Source organism: Symphalangus syndactylus, chromosome 3 (assembly GCF_028878055.3).
Source record: "Symphalangus syndactylus isolate Jambi chromosome 3, NHGRI_mSymSyn1-v2.1_pri, whole genome shotgun sequence".
Classification (NCBI taxonomy): Eukaryota; Metazoa; Chordata; class Mammalia; order Primates; family Hylobatidae; genus Symphalangus; species Symphalangus syndactylus.
The window spans coordinates 25,707,783-25,732,384 of NC_072425.2; the positions used below are offsets into that span (position 1 = coordinate 25,707,783).

Below are 24,602 nucleotides of genomic sequence, written 5' to 3' on the forward strand. Positions count from 1 at the left end.
CACATTATAAAAACCTCTATAGTGGCTTTTCATCTCACTTAATACAAAATCTAAAGTCCTCCTATTCAGCCTTAAAAAAGAAAGAAATTCTTTAATTTGCAGCAACATGGATGGAACCGGAGAACATTATGCTAAGTGAAATAAGCACAGGCGCAGAAAGACAAATATTGCATATTTCACTTACACGTGGAAGCTAGAACAATTGAATTCATAGAAGCAGAGAGTAGAATGGTGGTTACCAGAGACTGAGGGTGGGAGAAATGAGGTGATGGTCAAAGGATGCAAAGCTTCAGTTACATCTGAGACTTAAATTTTGAGATCTGTTTCACATAATTAATGATTATGTGTTTCACATAATTAATGATTGAGTACTGTACATTTTAATACTGTTAAAGGAATAAATTAAAAATGTTCTTATCACAAAATAATGTTAAATATTCGAGGTTTTGGGTATATTCATTAGCTTGATTTGAGCATTCCACATTGTATTAAATAATCGTAACGTCACTTTCTGTCCTACAATTTGTACCCTATAATTTGTCAATATAAAATGATAACAATAAAGTCTTCATCGTGGCCTACCAGGACCTCCTTCGTGTGGCCTCTGCTCCCTCTCTCTACCTCTCCAAATTGGCCTTCTTATCATTTTTCAAACATTCTACATTCACTCACAGCATGGGACATTTTACAGTTGCTCCTCCCTTTGCCTGGAACAGATTGCTGCCTCTAAGTCTCCCTCTGGTTGTATTTATCCTCCTTGAGGAACATGGGACCTCCCTTCCTTGTCACTGTCTGTCCCCTGAACTTGCTCTATTTTTTCCTTGAGACTTACCATGTCTGGCATTTCATTGTATCTGCATTGGCATGTTTATTATCTGGTTCTCCCACTAGAAGGTAAATTCAAAAAGAACAACAATTTGCCTGTCCTAGTCACTGTCTTATCACTTGGCATTTAGAAGAGTACCATAAACACTGGTTGAAAAGAAGGGAACAACAGACACTGGGACCTACTTGAAGGAGGAGGGAGGGAGGGAGGAGGTTGAGGATTGAAAAACTACCTATGGGGTACTATGCTTATTACCTGGGTGGCAAAATAATCTGTACACCAAACCCTCGTGACACACAATTTGCCTATATGAACAAACCTGCACATGGACACTTGAGCCTAAAATAAAAGTTAAAAAAAAAAAGGTACTGATTGAAAGAATGAATAGGAAGTCATGGGGTCAACTGAGTTTGAGAGAGACATGGTTATTCTTTCTTCGATGATTTGAGGACTGATTTTTGTTTGTTTGTTTGTTTTTGGTAATTGAGACAGAGTCTTGCTCTGTCACCCAAGCTGGAGTGCAATGGCGTGATCTCCGCTCACTGCAACCTCTGCCTCCTGGGTTCAAGTGATTCTCCCACCTTAGCCTCCTGAGTAACTAGGATTACAGGCACCCGACACCACACCCAGCTATTTTTTTTTTTTTTTTTTTTTGTATTTTTAGTAGAGACGGGGTTTTGCCATGTTGACCAGGCTGGTCTCGAACTTCTGACCTCAAGTGATCTCCTAGCTTTGGCCTCCCAAAGTGCTGGGATTACAGGTATGAGCCACCATGCCTGGCCTTGAGGACTGATTATATGCAAACCCTGAGCTAGGTGTTAAGAATATCCCAAACAAGCTACAACTTTTCCATTCTCATGCAGGACACATCCTGTAGCAGTGACAAAGAGAAGTAAGCAGGCAATTTTAGTTCAGGGTGATACCTACTTTGAGGAAGTGCAAGGTGATATTGGTGAGTAAGATGAACCTGAGAGAGTAGGGAATGAGTTTTTCCAGTACAGAAAACTGCATGTGGGTAAGATAACTTGGAAGTTAGAGTGTGTTTGTACATTTGGATGGAGCATAACAACAAAAGTAAAACAGGAGACAGCACAGATAGTGTCCTATTCAGTGTTTAGATATCAGGGCTGGCTGGGTGCGGTGGCTCACGCCTGTGATCCCAGCACTTTGGGAGGCCCAGGCGGGCGGATTACTAGGTCAGGAATTCAAGACCAGCCTGGCCAAGATGGTGAAATCCCATCTCTACTAAAAATACAAAAAAATTAGCCTGGCATGGTGGTGGGTGCCTGTAATCCCATCTACTCAGGAGGCTGAGGCAGAGAATTGCTTGAACCCTGGAGGTGGAGGTTGCAGTGAGCTGAGGTGGAGCCACTGCACTCCAGCCTGGGTGACAAGCAACACTCCGTCTCAAAACAAAAAAAAACAAAAAAACATCAGGGCTACATTTTTAATAGTGGCTAGTTTCTGAAAGTTCATATAAATGTAAGAAAAAGGTGAATGTGGGTGATGCTAATTGTGAATAGTTTCACAGAGCAATATAAAGTGACTGGGATGAGGACAGGGCAATGAGGAAGGAGCTGGGAATTTGAACATAAGGCATCTTGAATATAAATCGAGAGAGTTTCCTATTTGTCTCATAGACAGTGGGGTTCATTGACTGCTTCCCAAAAAGGTGGAGGAGGTGGCATGAGCCAACTCACACTTTGAGAAGATAACTCTGGCTGTCATATTTAAGAAGAATTGTAAGGTTGTCAAGGTAGAAGCAGAGGGACCAGGTGGGTGGCATTTGTACTTCTGTGTGTCTTGGCAAAGAACCTTGTTTTGTTTAATCCCATTAAGACTTCTTTCCTGCAGATCTCTGGCCTTACCCGACATGCTACTGCTTGGAAAGGGGAAAAAATGAACGCACTAAGGTGTTAAGGATTAATTCCAAAATTCCTCACTTCTGAGGATTTAATTGCCACCTCTACCTACGCATGAAACAGGGTGAAGTAATAAATAGAAACAGGAAGTCACTGAAGACTTAGGCAATTTGGAAACAGAGTCCTAAGGTAACTTGCCAGATTCCAGGGGCTCTGTATTGGCAGTGAAACAATCTGATTGTGGGAAGTGCCTAAGAACATGAGTTTCTTAGTGCTGGAAAGGAGAGAAGATCCATTCATAAGCCCATTTGTATTGCCTTCATTTATTTAAGAATTGTTGACCGGGCGCTGTGGCTCACGCCTGTAATCTCAGCACTTTGGGAGGCTGAGGCGGGTGGATCACAAGGTCAGGAGATCGAGACCATCCTGGCTAACACCGTGAAACCCCATCTCTACTAAAAATACAAAAAATGCCAGACGTGGTAGTGGGCACCTGTAGTCCCAGCTACTCGGGAGGCTGAGGCAGGAGAATGGCGTGAACCTAGGAGGCGGAGCTTGCAGTGAGCAGAGATCACGCCACTGCACTCCAGCCTGGGTGACAAAGTGAGACTCCATCTCAAAAAAAAAAAAAAAAAAAAAAGAATTGTTTACTGGGTATTTTATAAGTTCCAGGCAATGTACTTAGAGATGAGAAAAATAGATACAGTCCCTGTCCAACAGAGATAACTGTCTAGTGGAGAGTGAGGACAATAAAATCATTGCCAGCTGGTCTGGGGGAGCCTGAGGCTGAGCTAGTTGGGAGAGTCAACTAAAGTGCCCTGTGGAAGTGACCTCCAAGCCCAGGCCCAGCACTTTGAGAAGTTGTTTATCAGGGGAGAATGGAGGAGAAGATTGTCCAAAGCAGAGGAGACCTCAGAGGCACTTCAGTCCTGAAGTTCTTAGTGTCACTCTGTAGAAGAGTCGCTTGGGAGCTTGTTAAAAAGGCAGGCAAAGACTCTGGCCTGCTAAGTTTTGACTAAGCTCTCGTTTCTGTGTTTTAACATGGATTCTCACCAAATTCTGATGCGGGTGGCTGACCTCACGTCAAAATAACACAGATGGTGTCTGTGTCTGATAGTTCTCAAACTGTGTCCCTGGCCTGAAGGGCAGGATGGTGAGGGGAGAGGCAGGGGTCTGCGTTCATCGCTATCCCCTGAGAAGTTCTACTTATTATGTAGTTTACTTATTTTGCAAAATATTTATTGGAATGTTATTATTTGTACTTCCTCCGGCAAAATGTACATTCTTTGTCTGTAGTGTTTACTCCTGTGGTCCTAGCACCTAACATAGAGATAAGATCTTACCCCCAAAATTATTTGAAAGGATATATTAATAAATCAAATGTTTCAAGTCTAAGTAAAAGCATGAAGGCCACTAATCCACTCCAACTGTTCATTTTACAGATGAGTAAATTGAAACAAAGAGGAATCATTATTTGTCTAAGGTTGTCCAGGTTATTATGTTAGAGTAGAGGGCTCACTTATATGCCTGTGCCCACAGTCCGGTGTTGGTTCCTCCAAGTCCAATTTCAGCCTTTTTTTTTGAGTCGGAATCTCACTCTGTCGCCCAGGCTGGAGTGCAGGCATGATCTCGGCTCACTGCAACCTCTGCCTCCTGGGTTCAAGCAATTCTCCTGCCTCAGCCTCCTGAGTAGCTGGGATTACAGGCATCTACCACCACACCCGGCAATTTATTTTTATTTTATTTTTATTTTTAGTAGAGACAGGGCTTCACCATATTGACCAGGCTGGTCTTGAACCCCTGACCTCATGATCCACCCACCTCGACCTCCCAAAGTGCTGGGATTACAGGTGTAAGCCACCGCGCCTGGCCTCAGCTTTTAAGGAGGACAAAATATTGGCAGAATCTTGCTTAAAATACAGGAAGTAAGTAAGAAATATGATGCAGTTTAAGAAGAACTTATATAAATTCATAGACTTGGGTCTCATAATGGGCAATTAGCTTGCTAGAGAGATTTTTGGGTTGAAAGCAATCCTAAACCATATGTGGCATGCACATAGTGTCATAGAGATAGTTAAACCCGGAATCTTTGAGCTTAAGTTGCTTCATCTGTAAAATGAAAATAACCACAACCAGCTCCCGGGGTGCTTGTGTTATGAGTATTCATGCAAAGTGCCTGGCCCATATATAGGTGACCAACATATATTTATGCTTAAGCATATGGACCTGGAAAATCAAACATGTCCAACATTGGAAAAGAGATATTATTTATCTCCAAGTCTACTAGGGGTTTAGGCAGTAAATACATGCAGGAGGGAGGGAGAGAGAGAGAGAGAGAGAGGAAGAGAAGAAGGAGGAGGGAAAGAGAGGAAAAGAGAATAGAGGAGAAAGAAAGAAGAAAGAATAAACGAAGGAAGAAAGGAAAGGGAGGGAGGAAGGAAGGAAGGAAAGAAGGAAGAGAGAGAAAGAAAGAAAAGGAAGTAGAAAAGAGTATTATTCTTCCTTCTGGAAAAGACCATGTGAGCTTGCAGAAATACCATGTTGGTTGTTGGCAGTGGCCTTTTGTAGGATATTGCCATCAAATACCTTATGCTCAAGAGGAATGGTAGTCATGTGTGGAGACAGGAAAAAAGAGGAACTGAGGACAATTTGATGGAGAGAAACCATTTTTATGTGCTTTAGTAGAAAGAACAGAATTAAAATTCAGACTTTGGGAGTAGCTCTGGGATAAAACAGGAAACTGGCATTTCTCAGTGTGTTTTGGAGTACTGTCCAATGAACTGAGAGCTGGAAAAACCTAAATAGGCAATCCCTACCATAACTTACCAATCATCTTGGTGCCTATGTGAGACTGACACGTGTCTATGGCCACAGCGATGACTAATTTTTGACTGAAAGATGTCCAGTTCACCTGGGTATCCAGAAGACAGTTCCTAATGTTCCATAAACATTTTTACTTTTCTGAAACTCATAGCATTTCCTAGTAAGTACGGACAACAATAACACTTTCCAACCGCCTGTTGGATTCTGAATCCCTCCTATAAGCATCTCTGTCAATCAGTTATGCAAACTCTGCTTCAGTATCTTCAAAAACAGGGACCCCTCTACTTCCCAGAGCAGCTTGTTCTATTCTGATCAGTTCTGACAGTCAGCAAGGACTTGCTTTATTGAGTGTAATTTTGAGAGTATTGAGAATATTTTAAATTAAATTATTATTTAATAATTGCTGTCAATTATTCCCAGTCATTCCAGTTTTAACCCTCAGAGCCATGTTTTCATGACATTTACAACTCATCAGATCCTACCAACTAGGAAAATTGATGATGCTTTCCTTCTTATGATGCTTTGGTAATCAAATCAAATATCTCTAAGAATACTTTAGACGACCCCCGTCCCATCATTTTTCTATTATCATTGAGTATACTAAATCAATTACCTTGTTTAATCGTCAAATTATAAATGCCACTTAAAACGTTTATTTTCTTAACTCAGATGTGACCTGGGCAGTTTTTATCAGTTTCTTCCAGTGTATATATTTAAATAATGAGTGTGTTATTCAGGTTTAAAAGTTCTCCAAGAAGGCTATGTGGGTAAAAATCCCTGTTTTCTAATTTGCTTCAGCCCAGTAGTTTTCAAACATTTTGGGAGCAAGAGAATACTTTTGTCAAAACAAAACAAACAAATCACTGATCTGTCTATCTCTGTCAGTGGTAGTACAATATACCAATCTTTGATCATCCTTGATTATTTCCTTAAAATATATTATTTGATGTCCGGGTCAATGAGATAAAACAGGATTAGCAAACTGTCTATAAAGGGTGAGGCAGTAAATATTTTAGACTTTGTGGGCCTTCTGGTCTCTGTTGCAGCTACTCAACTCTGCCACTGTAGTGCAAGAGCACCCACAGAATATACAGCACATAAGTAGAGAAGTGTGATAGTTTTCCAATAAAAACTTATTTGCGAAACGGACAGTGGGACACATTTGGTCTTGGGCCCATAGTTTGGTGCCTTGTGAGTTAATCTTTAAAGATGTTAGTGCATTGTGGTTAAGTAAAGTATGGTTTTAGATCCCTGGTTCTTGATATAGAGCCAGATATTCAGTGAATATAACTGACTGAATTAATAGAAGAAAAAGATATTTCTTAACTAGTTTTGAACAGGGACAGGGAATATTTCTTTATAGGAAAATGACGAAGGGTCTAGCTGAGAATGTGGATTTGGGGGAGGCTCTGAGATGGCAGCATGCTCACTAATCCTAAAATATCTTAACAAGAAAGAAATTGACAATTAAATGCAGTATTACTTGCCGGGAAAAAAGTTGTTCATTTTTCTTCTTAAACAAAGCACTGTGGCAGAGGGAATTAAGCAGAGACCTGGTGTGCGAGACCTGGATTTTAAAACCAGCTCTTATACTGACAGCTGTGCATCTTTGAGAGAATTATCTCCTCTTTCAGAGTCCCTGTGTTTCCATCTAAAATTTAAGGCAGTGACAAAGACACTCTTTGTGGTCCCTTGGAGCTTTCAAATTTTGTGATCTGAAAGGAAAAAATTCATATAATTGCAATGTTTAATAGGATTTATGATAATTGGAAAATAATTGCCATTCCAAACTTTTATTAATCTATATTTAGTTATGAGTCACACTTTCACAATAGATGCTTTGGAAATAAGCAAAGAGACAAATTGAGTCAACAGAATTTTAAATATTTTATTTATATGCAGTTTGTGTAATCCCTGGAGCCCGTAGGCATATTAAGATCATTTAAAATATCCATTAAAAGTTATGTGTTATACAACAAACTCTCCTTTTAGAACGCCTTGCCACAGGATACGTAGCTAACATTTATTGAGTAGCTACTACTGCCAGATTAATTGCATTCATTATGTTTAATCCTTCCAGCAATGCTGCAAGGTAAATACTAATATTCCTATTGCACTGATAAAGAAGCTCAGAGATGCTGAGGGATTTGCAAATGTTCACTCGGCTAATGAGTGGCTTTATTGTAGGATTCAGAGCCAGACCAGGCCGACCGTAAAGTCTGTGCTCATCCCACGGTACCAGAATGTCTTTGCGAACACGGTACCAGAATGTCTTTGCGAAAGGACCTGTTTTGCATCCTCTTTCCAGGTGCTCAATGGAATGAGCATTTGCTTTCCTTGATGTCCTCTATTTTGTTTTTCAGTAGAGCATTGCAGGGACTCCTGGCAGGGTGGGTTGCCAGAGTCAATGACTTCCCCCATTCACATGGGGGACACCAGAATGGGCAGATGAGTAGAGAATAGGAAGAAACAAGGAAGATCCCAGACTGAGAATCACAGAACCTGAATTTCTGTCCCAGCTCTGGTGCAGATTTTCCAAGTGGCCTTCACTGCTCTGGGCCTCGGTTTCCTCCACTTGTGATGGGGATGATCATACTCCCCAGCTTCCAGGTTGTTGGGAGAATAATGTGCAGGCTGACAGAGATTTGTAAAGGACCAAGTGCATGACAGACCCCACAAAGTCAAGAAAATGGATCAGAGTAGAGAACACGGAATCTAAGATGAGGAACTGATTTCCTAGTCCCTCTTGCCACCAATGGTGCTGTGGCCTTAGCAAGTCCCTTTCTGTCTGTGGGCCTCAGTTTTCTCATCTGCGAAATGACAGTGATGGCCGTGAGTGCCTAAAGGCCCTCTATCCTGATATTTTGGATTCTGTATGGCAAGGCAGTGAGCAGTTCCAGTGCATGGAGTATATCTCAGGAAACACTGGGCCCTTTGGGGTAAAATAAAACTAGTGCATTCTAAGCTTCCTTTCCCACAATTAACTCTCATAGCCACCATTGTGGCCCCCTGCCCTCGATAACGGTGCTTCAGGAAGAATCCCACTTGCTTTTCTGGAAATGGCCCATTTATATAAAAGTTGGGCCATTCCAAGTGTGCTTGTTGTGTTTCTATTTTTCCCTCTCAAGTTTATGTGCCATGAGAAACACATAGTCCCCTTCCAGTGTGCTCCCCTTAGATTATTTACCCCCATTGCTCTGAATTCAGCCCTGTAAGAGCCTTCAGAACTGCTATGAGGCTGGCATAAGAGTAAAACTATCATTACTTAAATGAACACCTTTGGAAAATAGACCTCTGTACACATTATAAGCAAGGAGTACTTTATTCTCTAAAGTTAAGTTGATATCTTTACTTGTAATTAAAATAATACTATTCATAATTACATTTTCAGAGATAGTTCTTTTTTTCTTCTTCTTTTTTTCTGCTTTTCCTCACTTCACCCCTCTGGGGCCAAAATGCTCTGAGAGATCCGCCTGGATGCGGCTGTTTCTCGGCTGCCTTGCCAGTTGTGTTATGGGACACGAAGGCAGGCAGGGGATTTGGAGCTGACACCCTCTCGTTAAGATGCATCATTTCTGCTTCACATATGCCCTTGGGTTCACCTTTCTCTGAGCTGGCTGAGGATCGTATGGGGAGCGAGTGGGAACAGCAGGCAAGAGAAATGCCTTCTTTCCTCTTTCAGCTCAATGATTTCATCTCACTCTTCTCCTCTGTGATTCCCCTTGTTCACCTCTGGGGATAATTTGCTGCTAACAATAACAGAAGCTGTCCCAGAGTTCTCCTCTATCACCCCGATACTCAGAAGCTTCTCTTTATCCATTTCCAAATGATTAGTTAATGCGACCAATGGGATAAGCCACTCAGGAATAAACAAATGCAAACATCCCATCACTGTAATCAATCATGCTTTCAACAAACATTTATTTGGGATTCAATGTCATTGCAGTATTCCAAAATATATTCTTGGATTAAGCCAGACCACCAGAAAGCTATATATTTAGACTGTAATATGTTTGCCCCTCTTGGAATTGCTTTATTGTTGCTTGCTGTATGAATAGTGTATGAATAGTGCTTCATTATATGCATTAGGCTACCTTAAGCCCATCAAACTCACAGGAATATTGTTCAGAACATCTCCCACCAGCGTCAACTCTATTGATCTCTTCATGAGAAACCATGGGAAATGTTTGTGTCTTATTGTAGCATTGAGGGAATCTGTTTCTCAAATAACTTCGAACAACTACTCTGCTGTCTTTCTGACTGTATGGCTTTTGGCTATAATTCCCCTTTTTCCTTCAGCTGCAAGGAAGCTCAGAGACACTTGCAGTTCACTTGAATCAAGTGTTCAGGACTTTATAGAATTAACTGTACAAACTTCATTTTCTATTTTAACCCAAACTTCGTTTTCTATTCTCCCTTTTATTTTTCCTATTTTATGTATATTTTAAAGCCTGTAAGATGTGTGTGTTTTTGAAAGTAACCTCCAACTACATCTGAGATCAGATTCATGTAAGTGAACAAGTCATAAAACACGTATGAGAAGAGTAAAAGAACCCTCCACTTCTTCAGAGGTCATTAGGAGCTCGATTATTTAAAAACAATGGAGGAAACACATTTATCCAGTGCTCCCTATAGACCTGAGACTGCTGGAGGCATTCCCCTTACAACTCTAAGGTGCAGAAATTGTCACTCCACCACCCCATTTTACAGATGAGGAAACTAAAATAGAACCTTTTAAGCAATAGAAACATCATAAGTGTGTCCTATACAAATAATTGTAAAAAAAAAAAATGCTAATGCCAACAGCAGCTAACAATTGTTCATACCCTGTTGCACTGTATAAAGAAGTTGTCTATTATTTCATCTAACTCTCCCAGCACAATTTGAGGAGGTGCATGCTTTTTGTCCTCATCACGTATACGAAAAAATAGACTTGGAAGGAGTTTATAAACTATTGCTTCATTTCTTCAATTCAGCCTTGCTACTTTCAGTTTACTTCACAAGAATCAGATCCCACCTTTCCCTAGTGGTAATTTTAAAAGAGCATAATTGTGTCCTTTCCCTTCTCACTCCACCATCTATCCACTATCACCCAACTTTCTAACGTAGCTGCTCATGTAATCATAACAACAATGATGATATTGATAATAAATTTAATATTGTATTGATGTTTTCATGGTTTAATATAATCCTAAGCCTATCCTTGTAAGGTAGCTACCATTTACATTTTACAAAGTATAAACCAATAGGTGGTAGAATCATAACTCACAGTTTTACCCTAGAGCCCAGGTTGGAGGATACAGGGTTAAAGATGATCCAATTCAATCCGTTTCTTTCACAGGTAGAGACACGGATGTCCAGGAATGAATACACCGTCCCAAGAGTGCAGAGCCAGTTCTCCTTCCTGTGTCTTTTTTTTTGTTTTTTTTTTTTTTTTTTTTTTTTGAGCTGGAGTCTCGCTCTGTTGCCCAGGTTGGAATGCAGTGGCTCGATCCCGGCTCACTGCAGCCTCCGCCTCCCAGGTTCAAGAGATTCTCCTGCCTCAGTCTCCTGAGTAGCTGGGACTACAGGCACATGCTGCCACACCTGGCTAGTTTTTTGTATGTATAGTAGAGATGGGGTTTCACTGTGTTTCCCAGGCTAGTCTTGAACTCCTGAGCTCAGGCGATCTGCCTGCCTTGACCTCCCAAAGTGCTGGGATTACAAGCGTGAGCCACTGCACCTGGCTTCTCTTTTCTGTGTCGTAATCACGTCTCCTTCTTCTGTGCACTGTGTCATTGAGTGTACATACGTGTATTTTTTTTGCATGTATATAGGAAAGTAGAGGACTAATAAAGAGGATGAAGGAGGATTCCTATACAGGCAATGCTTTGCTCTAAAAAGAAAGATTTGGACTTATGATTTTCTCTCCAGCCTCATCTTAAATCCAGCACCCCTGGCTGCAGTCTTCATCCATCCCCAGGCCCTGTCATCATCTGCCCTCCCACCTCTGGCTCCCCCAGTGGGATGGCCCTTGCTGAAGACACCCCATGACTTCCATCCAGGATCTTATTTTAATCTCAGTCTAATTGGTTTGCCCACCCTGCTGGGATGCTTAATTGGGCATAAGCATATTCCACAGATCCTATGCCATTGTGAGTTCTGCCTTCTCCTCCAAGGGGAATTTGCTTGTTCTGTGCACTCAGAAGGAAAGATATATTTTATGTTGTGCTCAATTCCCTGAGAACTGACATGAAATTGTTCCTGGGCCAGCAGGGCAGTTAGACAACATGGCAAGCAAGGCTTGCTTTCTTTTATGTATTTTCTTTTACTTTTTTTTTTTTAAGGTGACGTGTTGCAATGGAAAGGGTATTGCACTTGAAGTCATGAGCCTTGGGCTCTGATTTAATCCTTCCTGATCATTTGCTGTGTGATCTTGAGCAAATAACTTAATCTTTTTGACATTCAATTTTCCCATCAGTGGATGGTATTAGTTGGATTTGATTACTTCTAGGAATGGAGTAATAGTGAAGCTTTTAGGACGTATTTCCCATGGGCCAAATATATCTGGGCACTTGCTTTTGTAAATAAAGTTTTATTGAAGCACATCCACACTCAGTTGTATTGTCTATGACTGTTTCCCTGTACAAGGACACAGTTGAGTGGTTGCAACAGGCACCTGTGGCTGAAAAATCTAAAATATTTACTACCTGGACCTTTATAGAAAATGTTTGCCTACCCTTCCTTTATAATGTAAATCAGATTAGGTAGACTCAAAACCTTCTTTTGACTTTTCATGTTACTTAGAATTTTTTAAAAAGTTTTACTAAGGCTGACAAAGCCTTTTGAGGTCTGTGTTCCTCCACTTCATCTTTTGATATTATTTTTCTTCCCATATCACCCCTCTACTCATTTAGGCTGCCCTTTGATGTTCCCCAAATGTGTCAAACACATTTCCACCCCAGGACCTTTGCATTTGCTGTTATTTTTTTTCCTGGAACATTGTTTCACCAGGTGGCCCTGCGGTCCCTCCCTCATTTCCTTCAGGTGTCTCCTCAAGTGTCATGAAATCACGAAGGCCTTTTCTGATGACCTGTATGAAATGACAGCCTCACCCCCTTCTGGACATCCCAGCCTCCTCCCCGTGATTTATTTGTCTTTATAACACTTATCTCCCCTGACACATTACATATTTGTTTCTTTGTTATCTGTCCACTGTCACCAGCATGTATGCCCCTTGAGAGCAAGACTTTCATTAATTTTGTTTACTGTGGTATCTTTAGAGCTGGAAAAATAGTAGGTCCTCAAATTTCAAATACGTAATCAACGTTTTTGTCTCTAATGTTGTTTAAATCTAGCTCTGAATAGATCTGGGTGCTATTGAGCCCTTTTACTTAAGTGTATTTTGGTAAAGAGTGTAAAAATCACAGAATCCTGTGATTATTACAGTCTTTGCTCCAACATCCCTGTAACGGTTGCAAAGCCACATAAACCTATCTTCAAAATGCTTTTAGCCTGGATTGTTGACCAGTGAGAACAGAGTTTATAGACTGAAATCTACTATCATAGTTTGACACATAGTCATTCATCCTGTGGTCCTTGACAACCTCTCTGCCTTTAGCTCTTATCATTCATATGTTATAGGTTCACACAGACGCACACATCCCTTTCTTTCTAACTGTCCTATCCCCTCTCTTTCACCTCCATTTTTGCACATGGAGCTCATTGTTCTTTTTGTTCTTTACCATTTTTAAGTGTTCAATTCCATGGTAATAAATGCATTTACATTGTTTTGTTTTTCCCTTCGTTCCTCCCCAGCTATCCTTCCCAGCCTCTGGTAACCATCATTTCACTCTCTATCTTCATGAGGTCCATTTTTCATCTCCCACAGATGAGTGGGATGTGTGATATTTGTCTTTCTGTGCTTGGACTATTTCACTTAACATAATGGCCTCCAATTCCTTCCATGCTGCTGCAAATGACAGGATTTCATTCCCTTTTATGGCTGAATAATATTCCATTGAGTATGTATACCACATTTTCTTTATCCATTCATCCATTGATTGGCACTTAGTTTGATTCCACATTTTGCGTATTGTAAATAGTGCTGTGATAAGACATGGGCCTATCTCTTTAATATGTATTTCCATTCTTTTGGGTATATGTCTAGTAGTGGAATTGCTGAATCATATGGTAGTCCTATTTTTAGTTTTTTGAGGAACCTCCATATTGTACATTATAGTTTAATACCTTCCCTAAACAACCATTTGTCCTCCTTCCCCCAGTGGACCAATTCCTTGGGATAAAAAACTCTGTCTGTGGTGCCGAGCAGGTAGTTAGTGCTTTAGGGTAACATCCCCAGTTACTGAGCTCTCTCCAAGTACCTGACTCTGTGCTCAGCAGGTCGCATACATTTCCTCACTTAGGCCGTACATCCACCCTGTGAGGGATAAACTGGGTACCTGGTGTAGGCATCTTTCTGAGTTGCTTTTCAAGGAAGCAACACAGATGGCAGGCCCTGGTCTATTGCTGGTGAACATCAAAGACTGTGATGGCTGTTTCAAATAAAGGAATTGAGTCATGCCTTGTAATTTGGTGGTGGGAGTGGCACCATTCTTCTGTATTGGTACTGGTTCTGCTATGCTTTTATATTCTACCTCTCAATATTTACATTAAAAGAGTGATTTAAGAGTCAAGATGCCAGTTTTCTATACTCAGTTCTACCACTCATTAGCTACCTGACCTTTAACAGTTACTTAACCTCTCTGTGTGAAATAAATATTGATTTTAAGGAATACAGGTGTGTTCATACGAAAAAAGCAACCCAAGACAGTAAGTTATGAATAAAAGTGATACACACACACACACACACGTATAACTATATATATTTTTCTATATACTGATATATGAGTATGTTTATATGCATATATATATATATATAACCTCATAATTATATGTATATATAATTTTATAAGTTTCCTGGATTAGCTGATAAGGAAATACTCTTTTCCCCATAGATATTTGGCATTTCTCATTGCCGTGTATTGATCAATTGCCGGTTAGCAAATTACCTCACAAGTCAGTGACTTAAAACAATATTATCTCACAGTTTCTGTGAGTCAGGAATCTGGACGCCCTGTCTCTGGGTTTGTTACCAGGCTTCAGTCATCTCAAGGCTAGCTTGGGAAGGGTCTGTTTCCTAGCTTAAGCCCATGGTTACTGCGAGGATTCAGTTCCTTGCAAGGTCTCATTTCCTCGGAAGCTGTTGGCCGAAGGATTCCCTCGGCTCCTTGCCATGTGGATGTCTCCATAGATATTAATGTAAATATTGAGAGGTAGAATATAAAGCATGGCAGTGAGTGAGAGGGAGGGAGGAAGAAAAGACGGACACAGAGACGGAGACAGCAGGAGAGCCAGTGCAAGAAACAGAGAGGGAACAGAGAGCCAGTGCGTGAGGCAGAAAAAGAGACAGAGAAAGACATAGAGGGACTTAGAGAACCAGAGACACACAGAGAGAACACACACAAAATAGACATTGAAGAATTTGGTAACTGAAACATGAAAGTGACACTCCATCACTTTCATATTCTATTAATTAGAAACAAGTCCCTGGGCCCGAGGTCATTAGGACTCAAGCCACAAGCTGCCTGCCACACCTGTAACGTTTGTCTCAGCTGGCTGACAAGGTCTTTCCCCCATCCCCACATCCTGTCAACTACTTGTTCCATCTTGTTGCTTCCCACACCCTCTTTTTCACGCTCCCCCTATTTTATTCTGTCCTTCTCATAACATTTTCTGTATCCCTGCTCACCGTTCCTGACTTTTCCTTCCCATGATTAGTTTTTTTTGTTGTTTTTGTGTTTATTTGTTTCTCTTTTACTTTTAGAGACAAGGTCTCATTATGTTGTCCAGGCCAGTTTTGAACTCCTGAGTTCAAGTGATCCTCCTGCCTTGGCCACCTGAGTGGCTGGAGCTACAGGTGTGCACCACCATTCTGGCTGTTTTTGTTTTTAACCACACTTCATTGATCTAAATTCCGTGCAAACTTAAAAACTATAGTTCAAACATGACCTCCTCTCTGAAGATTTCCCTAGAGGCCTGAAAAGTTCAGGTTTCTCCTCCTGTGTCCTGTAGTCCTTGATTTATAATAAACTGAAAAGTCTTCCAGACTGTGAGCTTCTTAAGGACAGGGACTGTGACATGTGTATTCCCCTTCCGTGGACATCATATGTTGCCCTTAGTAGGTGTCTTGAAGGGTTCACTGAGTGTGGTTGATTGACTTAAGTACCTGCAACAACATGCAAGGTACTCAGTGGACTTCAAATTTGAACTATGTCTTGAATTATGGACAGAGATTTCTTACTCAGACACAGACCATGATCTCTGAATCTTGGGAACATATTCTAATGTGAAAGCTTTTTTCAGACCCAGTTTTCTGTGAATCAGGGGTCAGACACCACCGGTAAATTACCAGGGCACTTTCCGGCCAGATACTCCCACTGTTCTGCTTCTTCTTTGCCCTGTGTCCCTTTCCTCATTCGTCTCTCCCATCCAGTGGCAGGAGAGAGAGACCTTTTCATTAAACTCTGGCTCCCATCATTTATCTCAGCTGACCTTACAGCCCTCTTGTCTAGTCTGTTTTCCTCAAGGGACCGAGAGCATGTAACTCAGGCAGGTCGGAGAGCTGGTCATTCTGGGGGAGCTGCATCTTTGGTGGGAACTGTGATTGTTACTGAGCAAAAGCAACCTTCACTCAGTCCCTCTAAGTTTTCACTTGTACTCGGTTTGTATGCTCCAAGTTGGCTGTATGTGAACTTTTAATGATTTACATGTACATGTCTGGGAACTTGTGAGAAAATAAAGTTATAAAACAATATTTCACATTAAATTAGCACCTTGTGGTTTCCAAAGGTATTTTGCATTCTGTGTTTTGTGTAATTCCTGCCTCAGCAGTAGCAAATAGATAACATTAATTGAATTTTATAGATGAAGAAATGTAGGTCTAGAGAGGGGACAAGATCACAACACATAATTTGCAAGAGGCAGAGCAAGACTTGGACTTCCAAATTTGTTGTTGTTTGGTCTTGAGATCCTCTGTTATTAGTGAAAGCAAACATGGAAATTCTCCCACATGGTCTTTGGAACATAGCTTAATTGCTTTAAAATACTAGGTGCTCAATGAATACATGTTAACATTTTGGATTAAAGTGAGCTCTGGGCTCAATATTTGATTTCTGGATTATCCTAGAACAGGCCTCAGGTTGCTTTGTGCCTTAGGTCCTGTCTACTGTTATATATCCTCCTTCTCACCCTTCCTTCCTTCCTTCCTTCCTTCCTTCCTTCCTTCCTTCCTTCCTTCCTTCTTCCCTCCCTCCCTCCCTCTCTCTCTCCTTCCTTCCTCCCCTCCCTCCCTTTCTCTCTCCCTCTCTCCCTTCCTTCTTTCCTTCCCTCCCTTCCTCCCTTCCATCCTTTCCTCCTTCCTTTCTTCCTTCCTTCCTTCGTTCCTTCCCTCCCTCCATCCCTCCCTTCCTTCCTCCCTTCCTCCCTTCCTTCCTTCCTTCCTTCCTTCCTTCCTTCCTTCCTTCTTTCCATTTGTTTATTTCTCTGTCTGGCATTATCATGAATCCTGCCATGTAACAGGCACTGAGCTACATACAGGGGTGCGTTAGGGAGTGCCTAAGAAGATTCTATTCTTGTGGTGTCATTTATAGTCCAGCAAGAGAGATGGACAGACAACTAGAAGATGATGGAGGACTCTGTCCTGTGATAGGTATCAGAAATGGATAATAATCCCCTGGCATAGGGCTAGTGTGATCATTATATAAGAGCTTAGACATGATATTCTTGGGGACTATAAAATACCATGAAAATTTTCATCAGTACATTATCATCATCCATTTTATCATCAGATTATTCTTTTTATTACTCTTTCTTTTTCCTCAATCCCTCTACCCATCCCCTAATAAAAGTAACTCCTGATATTTTTCTCCCTGGTGCTCTGTAAACAACTTGAGGACAAGGATGTTGTCTATCTAGTTCAATATTCCTGTGACGAGAATGGTACTCAATAAATATTTGTTGGTTGAAGATGATTGGAAGCTCCAGATCAAAGCATCACTTGACACATATTAAAATTGTAGGGCACTTTCCCACTTAAGGAGAGATGCCTGGATGGATGGTTGGGTGGACTTTGGCTCGAGGGCAGTGGTGGTAAGTTGAGGAGTGTTGCTCATTTCTCCTGCCCAGGGAGTTTGCCCGTTGGAAGGTGAGGAACACAGCCATCGAGAGGAGAGATCTGGTCCGCCATCCAGTGCCCCTCATGCCGGAGTTTCAAAGGAGCATCCGCCTGCTTGGCAGGAGACCCACCACTCAGCAGTTCATCGATACCATCATCAAAAAGTACGGCACCCACCTGCTCATCTCAGCCACATTGGGAGGTAGGTCAGCAGCCACTGGGCCAGAGCCTTCTCATGACTTTGGGTTTGGGATGGAAGGGAGAGTGGGATATCTTAACGGCAAAGCCTTCTTAGCTTCTCTGCCATTCTACATCACACAAAAGCATTTATAGCCAGGTAAGCCAAATTGTCTTGGCTATTGTGATCATATCTGAGGAGATGATTCAGTTCTATGGGATAGTCTAATTTGAGAGTTTACTAAATTTTCTGAAAATATGGCTTAACCTTGGAATTGGCTCCATTTGTTAGAAATGCCCAATCTGATCATTTTCTCAGTTCCTTTGGTCTAATCTGGGAAAATAATTAAATTTCAGATATTGTTTAGGGAATATGCTTTGTTTAGTTAAGTCTACTTTAGAGACTGATAAATCGAGGTTATCATTTTACAAACAGGCTATCATTTGTAACTCCTGTGGGCTTAGAATAGGTTAATGGGAAAGCAGATTAATTGTTCCACCCTGCTCAGCCTTACACATCCCTCCCCATCAGGGCCAGTAAGTTTTTGAGTGAGCAAGGGTAAGAGGGCTGGATAAAGGAGAGGAAATAAATGCAAAGACAATGAATGGAAAATATTACAGACTAGTGCCTTTAGATGCTTGTGGATCTTGCCTGAATGCATCATTTAATATTATGAGCAATCCCTTAGTCACCAGTTTTGCCACAGTGACTGGATCCACTGAACTTTGAGGAAGCCCCCTTAGTGATAGAGCACTGTGCCACATACTCACAAAGTCGCCGGCTGCATTTAGGTATGGCCCATGCCCACTAGGAGAGATTGGCATGTTGATACAGGCAGGGTGGACTGAGGTATAATTATAACAGGGGATCTTCTCCTTCAGAGACATGTTGAGCACTACCAACTGGAGTGGTCAGTACAGACTTCCTGGAGGAAGTGACAGTTTTGTTCGCCAGGAGCTGGTTAAGTAAAGGGAGGTGGCAGAGCTTTCTAGGCTCAGCATACAATGTCGGAAGACCCGATTCATAATGTGGGGAATGTGGTGGAGAGATTGGTTAGGCAAATTTATTCATTCCTACAATAATATTATTCACTGCTTAACAGTTATTTGCCAAATAGCAGACATTGTACATTGTCTTTAGCCCTCAAAACTGCACATGATGTCATATTACCTGCATTTTATAAATAAGAAAGCTGAGACCCAGAAGAAGTACAGCTAGTAAGTGATAAAGCTAAGTTTTTAACTGAGTGTTTTCCATGCACAAAGCCTGCATTCTGTTTTTGATCCAATGTCAGTCATCTCTCTTTTTTTTTTTTTGAGACAGAGTCTCGCTCTGTCACCCAGGCTGGAGTGCAGTGGCACGATCTCGGCTCACTGCAAGCTCCGCCTCCTGGGTTCACGCCATTCTCCTGCCTCAGCCTGTCGAGCAGCTGGGACTACAGGTGCCCACCACCATGCCCGGCTAATTTTTTGTATTTTTTTTTTTAGTAGAGACGGGGTTTCACCGTGTTAGCCAGGATGGTCTCAATCTCCCGACCTCGTGATCTGCCCTTCTCGGCCTCCCAGAGTGCTGGGATTACAGGCGTGCGCCACCGCGCCCAGCTGTCAGTCATCTCTTTAACCAACTCACTTCCCCACCAACCCAATACCCTCTCCACCAACCAACCAACCAGCATGTGTTAGTTGTCTGTTGCCAGTTAGATACTAAGTTAAGTAGGACTTTGAATATTAAATCATTAGTGTAAATTCTATTCTGTTGTAAAGTGAAAATGAATTCATTTCTACATTAAGGGTAGCATTAACCTAAGCTCTTTTCTTTGGACATCCCCTCCTCCATTTCACTTGGGGGAAAAAAAGGCATTGAGACCAATTCAATTCTTCCATTAAAAGCTGTGCTCTTGTCTGAGTTCCTGGAAACCCCAAGTAACCAAGACCTTTCTTCCTCAATGAAATATATTTTTAATTTCTCTAAGGCAAGGTGGTGAATTATTCACAGAGCCTTGTTCCTCTCCTATTTTTACAACACAACATTTTAAAATATGCAAAGCTTTGGATTGAGATCTGGTGTTGGACAGCAGGCCTTAAATGTTCCCTCAGCCCTCAGTGTGGAGGAGTAGAGAGAGGGAAGGCAAAGAGATTTACTGTTGATTGAACAATATGTGCCATAAATGATGCAAAGCTCTTCTTACATCATCACTTCATTCATTCACTTATGGAAAGTATGTTTTTTAAGAGCCTCCTCCGCAGTATGAGAGAAGGGAGGTGGGAAGTTGTAGGGAATGAAAGAGCAGGCTCTGGAGTTTGATCACCCGGCTTCTAGTCCTGCCTCCGGCTGTTCACCAGCTTAGTGTCACTGTATTAGTCAGGGTTCTCTAGAGCGACAGAACTAATAGAGTAGATGTATATATAAAGGGGATTTTATTCAGGAATATTGACTCACACGATCACAAGGTCCCATAATAGGTCATCCGCAAGCTGAGGAGCAAGGAAGCAAGTCCGAGTCCCAAAGCTGAAGAACTTGGAGTCCGATGTTCAAGGAGAGGAAACATCCAGCAGGGGAAAAAGATGTAGCCTGAGAGGCTAAGCCAGTCTAGTCTTTTCACATTCTGCCTGCTTTCGTTCTAGCCATGGTGGCAGCTTATTAGATTGTACCCACACAGATTATGGGTGGGTCTGCCTTTCCCAGTCCACTGACTCAAATGTTAATCTCCTTTGGCAACACCCTCACAGACACACCCAGGAACAATACTTTGCATCCTTCAATCCAATGAAGTTGACACTCAGTATTAACCTTCACAGTCACCTTGGCAAGTAACTCAATCCTCTAAGCCTCAGTTTTCCTTTTTTGTAAATAGTTACAATAATAGTCCTTCATGCATATTGCAAAAATTAAATAAAATCATCTATTGAAAGTGCTTAGCACACTGTCTGACACTTAACAAATTGTTGCTATGTTACTATTCTTGTTCTTACTATTACTGTTATTACTTAATGGGGCTAAGAAACTTGGGAATCCAGATTAAGACCCAATTCTTCTACTCCCTAGATGAGTGGGAGACACTGAGAAATTCACCTTTCTGTCTAAATATAAATTTCTTTATCTATAAAAAAGGACGTGCAAAGAATTTTATTCACTATAATTTTTTTCTAAGACCACTGTGTTCACTGAGAAAAAATGCTTTGATAAACTCTTTGACATGTCAGGTAAGTTCACAAGGGGATAATCAAATACTAAAAGATGCTTCTTAACCTGTCACCTATGAGACAAATAAATGTGTTTGTTTCGCTCTTTAGGAAGAGGAAAGAGGAAGGGAAGGCTATGGGAATGGAGAAGCAGAGGTGATGGGAGGGCCAACAAATAAGAGATTTCCATGGGATCTCCAGATTTTTGGTGAAATTTATTAAACTAATAAAATACATCATGTGAATACTCTTATGAAGGGGGGTGAAGGGAAAAACACACAAGAAGACAGGCGTAGAAATTTTCCTTAGTCCCCCTGATGACCATATCTTGGGGCTGAAGGAACCACCTTGGAGACTGGGTGCCTGTGTGACATGTGTGATGAAGCTTGGATGTATGACTATACGTGCGTGGAAGTACATCTGTGTAAACAGATGTGCACAAATGCCTACCTGTATAGACAGATGTTCACAAAGCCTATTCCTGCTTAGATATGAGTTAATTTATACATGAGCATGTATTCATGCACGTTGCACACATGTGTACACATCACTCACATATATATGGTTGCAGCATGTATGTGTGTGTGTGTGTGTGTGTGTATGTGAGCTTGCACGTGCATATGAGCGTGTGTATTGCATGGATGTCTTTTTATACATGAGGGCTCATCTTTTTTGTTTATTTGTATATTCATTATTTCCCTCCCTGCATTTTGGGAGAGGTCCCCTTGACTAAGAGGAAGGCTGAGAATAAAATCCCGGGGGCTCAGAAGGAAAGGGAGAGTTATGTCCCAGAGGGCTAAAGTCCAGACACCTCATCTCCTATCTAGGAGCAAAATCTCCTATTGACTCAAAAAGTAATAGGATCAGCTTTCACTCTTCCTCATTCCCTTTGAGAGTCCCCTTTTCTTCACCTCTGAAACAAGGTGCTGCAGAGTGAGGTGAAGTCTCCTGGAGAACAGAAAGACTCAGAAAAGGCCTATGTGGGGTGAAGAGGCAATTTGCAGGAATGCCCAAGGGGGAAAGCGATTCTAAACAGAACATTCTCTTAATAAACAAGAAATTAAGCCTTAATAATGCAGCAAGAAGCCCATTAACCCCTCTTGATCTAAAGGTTTGCTTCTGCCAGTTCTCAGTCCAGAGGGAACTGGGCTTGTTTCACCTTCTCCTTCACAGGTCCCTAAGAGAGCCTGAGCTGACACGTGGAACATTTATTTCCTCTGCCTCATGGCTCAAACTCTTAGCATATTCACTTGTTTAACTTTTGCCTTTCCACTCAGCTGTCTGTTCATCTATACACCCATCCACTCATCTATCTATCTATCTACTTATCCATCAACTGATAACTGAACATCTGTTCTTCATCAGACCCTAGGATAAGCATTGGAACATTAGAAAGATGAATTGGATGGAGTCCTTGTTCCCCTGCCCCACTTCCCATGGCCCCTGGAACTCAAAGTCTAATTGGATATAGCATCAGTTTTAAGCCAAATCTATTCAGGTTGCTGTGGGGCCAAAGGATAGACAATCATGTATTACTACGTAACAGTAAAGCTTCTGAGGAAACTGCAAACGCAAGTGCTTTACAATGAACTGAACTCAAGCCTTGGCCTGTAAAACCTGAGAGTTATTAATCTAGTTCAGGTAAGGAGTGAAGGACTAAGGGAAGGCATCCCAGAAGTGATGTCTTCGGTGATACCTGAAGGATGACTATAAGTTAGCCAGAAGAAAAACAGAAAAATAGAAGTCCTAACAATGACAGAAAATGGGGCACATTTGTACAGGGTAGAGCAAACACAGAGAGCAGCAAAAGTTATAGCTGGAGTGCCCAGATCATCCTGGCCTTGTGGTCCACATCATCTACAGGATGCAGGTGCCCACCCTTTCTCTGGTCTGTGTTGCATTCTGTGCACTCCCCTACCTTAGCTATTCACCTGGTATATTGAAATGATCTCCTATGACTCTGTATCCCTAGACCAGCACTAGCCAATGGATATAAGATGTCACCCCAAATGTGAATCACATCTGCTCCTTTTAAATTTTCTTGCAGCTACACTGAAAAAGACAAAAAGGAGAAATCAATTGAGAAAAAAAGGACAAAGCAATTGAACAAACATTTTTACACTGTTGGTGGGAATGCAAATTAGTTCAACCATTGTAGAAGAGAGTGTGGTGATTCCTCAAAGATCTAGAACCAGAAATACCATTTGTCCCAGCAATCCCATTACTGAGTATGTATCAAAAGGAATATAAATCATTCCGTTACAAAGATACATGCACACATATGTTCATTACAGGACTATTCACAATAGCAAAGACATAGAATCAACTCAAATGCCCATCAATGATAGACTGGAGAAAGAAAATGTGGTACCTATACACCATGGAATACTATGCAGCCCAAAAAAAGAATGAGATCATATCCTTTGCAGGGACATGTATGGAGCTGGAAGCCATTATCCTCAGCAAACTAAGGCAGGAACAGAGAATCAAACACCACATGTTCTCACTTAAAGCTGAATGATGAGAACACATGGACACAGGGAGGGCAACAACACACACTGGGTCCTGTCAGAGGGGTAGGGTGGGGGAGCATTAGAAAAAACAGCTAATGCATGCTGGGTTTAATACTTAGGTGATGGGCTTATAGGTGCAGCAAACCACCACGGCATACATTTGTTTACCTATGTAACAAAACTGCACATCCTGCACATGTACCCCAGAACTTAAAAAAAAAAGTTTGCACCAGTTTGTGATAATGTAGCTTCAGGTTTTCAACTGTTTACCAAATAAAGCATCTTAGAATGAAAAAAAGAAAGAAAAAAGAAACATGCCCTTGTTCACAAAGTTGATAGAGAGTAGAGGCAGCTCCCTGGACCTTCCTTTCTGGAGTTCTGGAGAAACAGTTCTTTATCCAAATTAAAAGTCATAGTTTAGCAGTGTTACTGATCTATGTGTGCGTGTCTAAGAAAAACTTCACAGAAGAAAATGTATAAATTTTTATATTTGCATCTACATTTATTTAAACATGTCTATCATTCATCCATTTGCTTCCATCCAAATATCTATCTTTCTAGCTATCCGCCCTTCATTTGTCTATTAAGAAAAGATCGGGGGAGGGGAAAGAGAAAAAGGAAAGGAGAAAGAAATGAAGGAAGGGGAGATGGGAGAGTAGAGGAAAAGGAGGAACTGTATGATAATGAGGAGACAAAGGAGGAGGAGAAAAGAATGAGAAGAGAATGTCTATGCCACATTTGCCATTGTATAGAAGAGACTGAACTTTCTTGGAAGAGGGGAAGAGGGTTTTGTTACAAGATGATGCTGGTGAGAAGCATGAAGTCAATTATTAGGGGCTGGACTTTGTTGTTGGGGGTTTTTAAATGATCCTTGTCCTAATGAAGCCTGGTGTTTACAGCCACCTCTAGACAGTTTATTTTCATTGTGCCTTTGATTTTTAGAGGCAGAAGGAAACGTGGACCACATTGGTTGGAGATTTAAGGCTGCTTTCAGCATCCAGGTC

General features: G+C 41.4%; 1 protein-coding gene across 1 annotated transcript in view; it reads left to right on the forward strand.

Annotated features, from left to right (window-relative positions):
* The window catches only part of BRINP1 (BMP/retinoic acid inducible neural specific 1), a 205,191-nt gene that overhangs the window by 108,017 nt on the left and 72,572 nt on the right, over positions 1-24,602 (forward strand). The window contains exon 3 of the mRNA XM_055271306.2: positions 17,737-17,927. Coding sequence (XP_055127281.1) covers positions 17,737-17,927 — 191 coding nt within the window. The remainder of the gene's footprint in view (positions 1-17,736; positions 17,928-24,602) is intronic.